General features: G+C 41.1%; 1 protein-coding gene across 1 annotated transcript in view; it reads right to left on the reverse strand.

Moving 5' to 3' along the window:
• Positions 1–908, reverse strand: part of LOC107571412 (tripartite motif-containing protein 60-like) — a 10,315-nt gene that overhangs the window by 2,499 nt on the left and 6,908 nt on the right. Inside the window, exon 5 of the mRNA XM_016257736.1 lies at positions 269–442. Within this exon, the coding sequence (XP_016113222.1) occupies positions 269–442 (174 nt within the window). The remainder of the gene's footprint in view (positions 1–268; positions 443–908) is intronic.

Genomic DNA, 908 nt, shown 5'->3' on the forward strand with positions numbered 1-908 from the left:
CTACATACAAATACAGTCAGATCATATACAGACAGACAGACAGATCATATACAGACACACAGACAGATCATCTACAGACACACAGTCAGACCATCTACAGACACACACATATCAGCTACATACAAATACAGTCAGATCATCTACAGACACACAGACAGATCATCTACAGACACACTCAGATCAGCTACAGACAAACACAGTCAGATCATCTACAGACACACACAGATCATATGAACTGGCCTTAAATTATAGCTGCCACAAGACATACTTGAGTATCTGCAGTTTATAGTTTAGATCCTCCAGTTTGTGTTTGAGCAGCTGGACTCCTGATGGTCCTGGGTGATTGTAGCTCAGATCCAGCTCTCTCAGGTGTGAGGGGTTTAAACTCAGAGCTGAAGACAAATAACCACAGCCTTCCTCTGTCACCATACAGCCAGACAACCTACAGACACACACAGACATATCATCTACAGACACACAGTCAGATAATCTACAGACACACACATATCAGCTACATACAAATACAGTCAGATCATCTACAGACAGACAGACAGATCATCTACAGACACACAGACAGATAATCTACAGACACACAGTCAGACCATCTACAGACACACACATATCAACTACATACAAATACAGTCAGATCATATACAGACAGATCATCTACAGACACACACATATCAGCTACATACAAATACAGTCAGATCATATACAGACAGATCATCTACAGACACACAGACAGATCATCTACAGACACACAGTCAGATATTCTACAGACACACACATATCAGCTACATACAAATACAGTCAGATCATATACAGACAGACAGACAGATCATATACAGACACACAGACAGATCATCTACAGACACACAGTCAGACCATCTACAGACACACACACATCA

The sequence above is a fragment of the Sinocyclocheilus grahami genome, unplaced genomic scaffold (genome assembly GCF_001515645.1).
Source record: "Sinocyclocheilus grahami isolate Dianchi unplaced genomic scaffold, SAMN03320097.WGS_v1.1 scaffold1592.1, whole genome shotgun sequence".
Classification (NCBI taxonomy): Eukaryota; Metazoa; Chordata; class Actinopteri; order Cypriniformes; family Cyprinidae; genus Sinocyclocheilus; species Sinocyclocheilus grahami.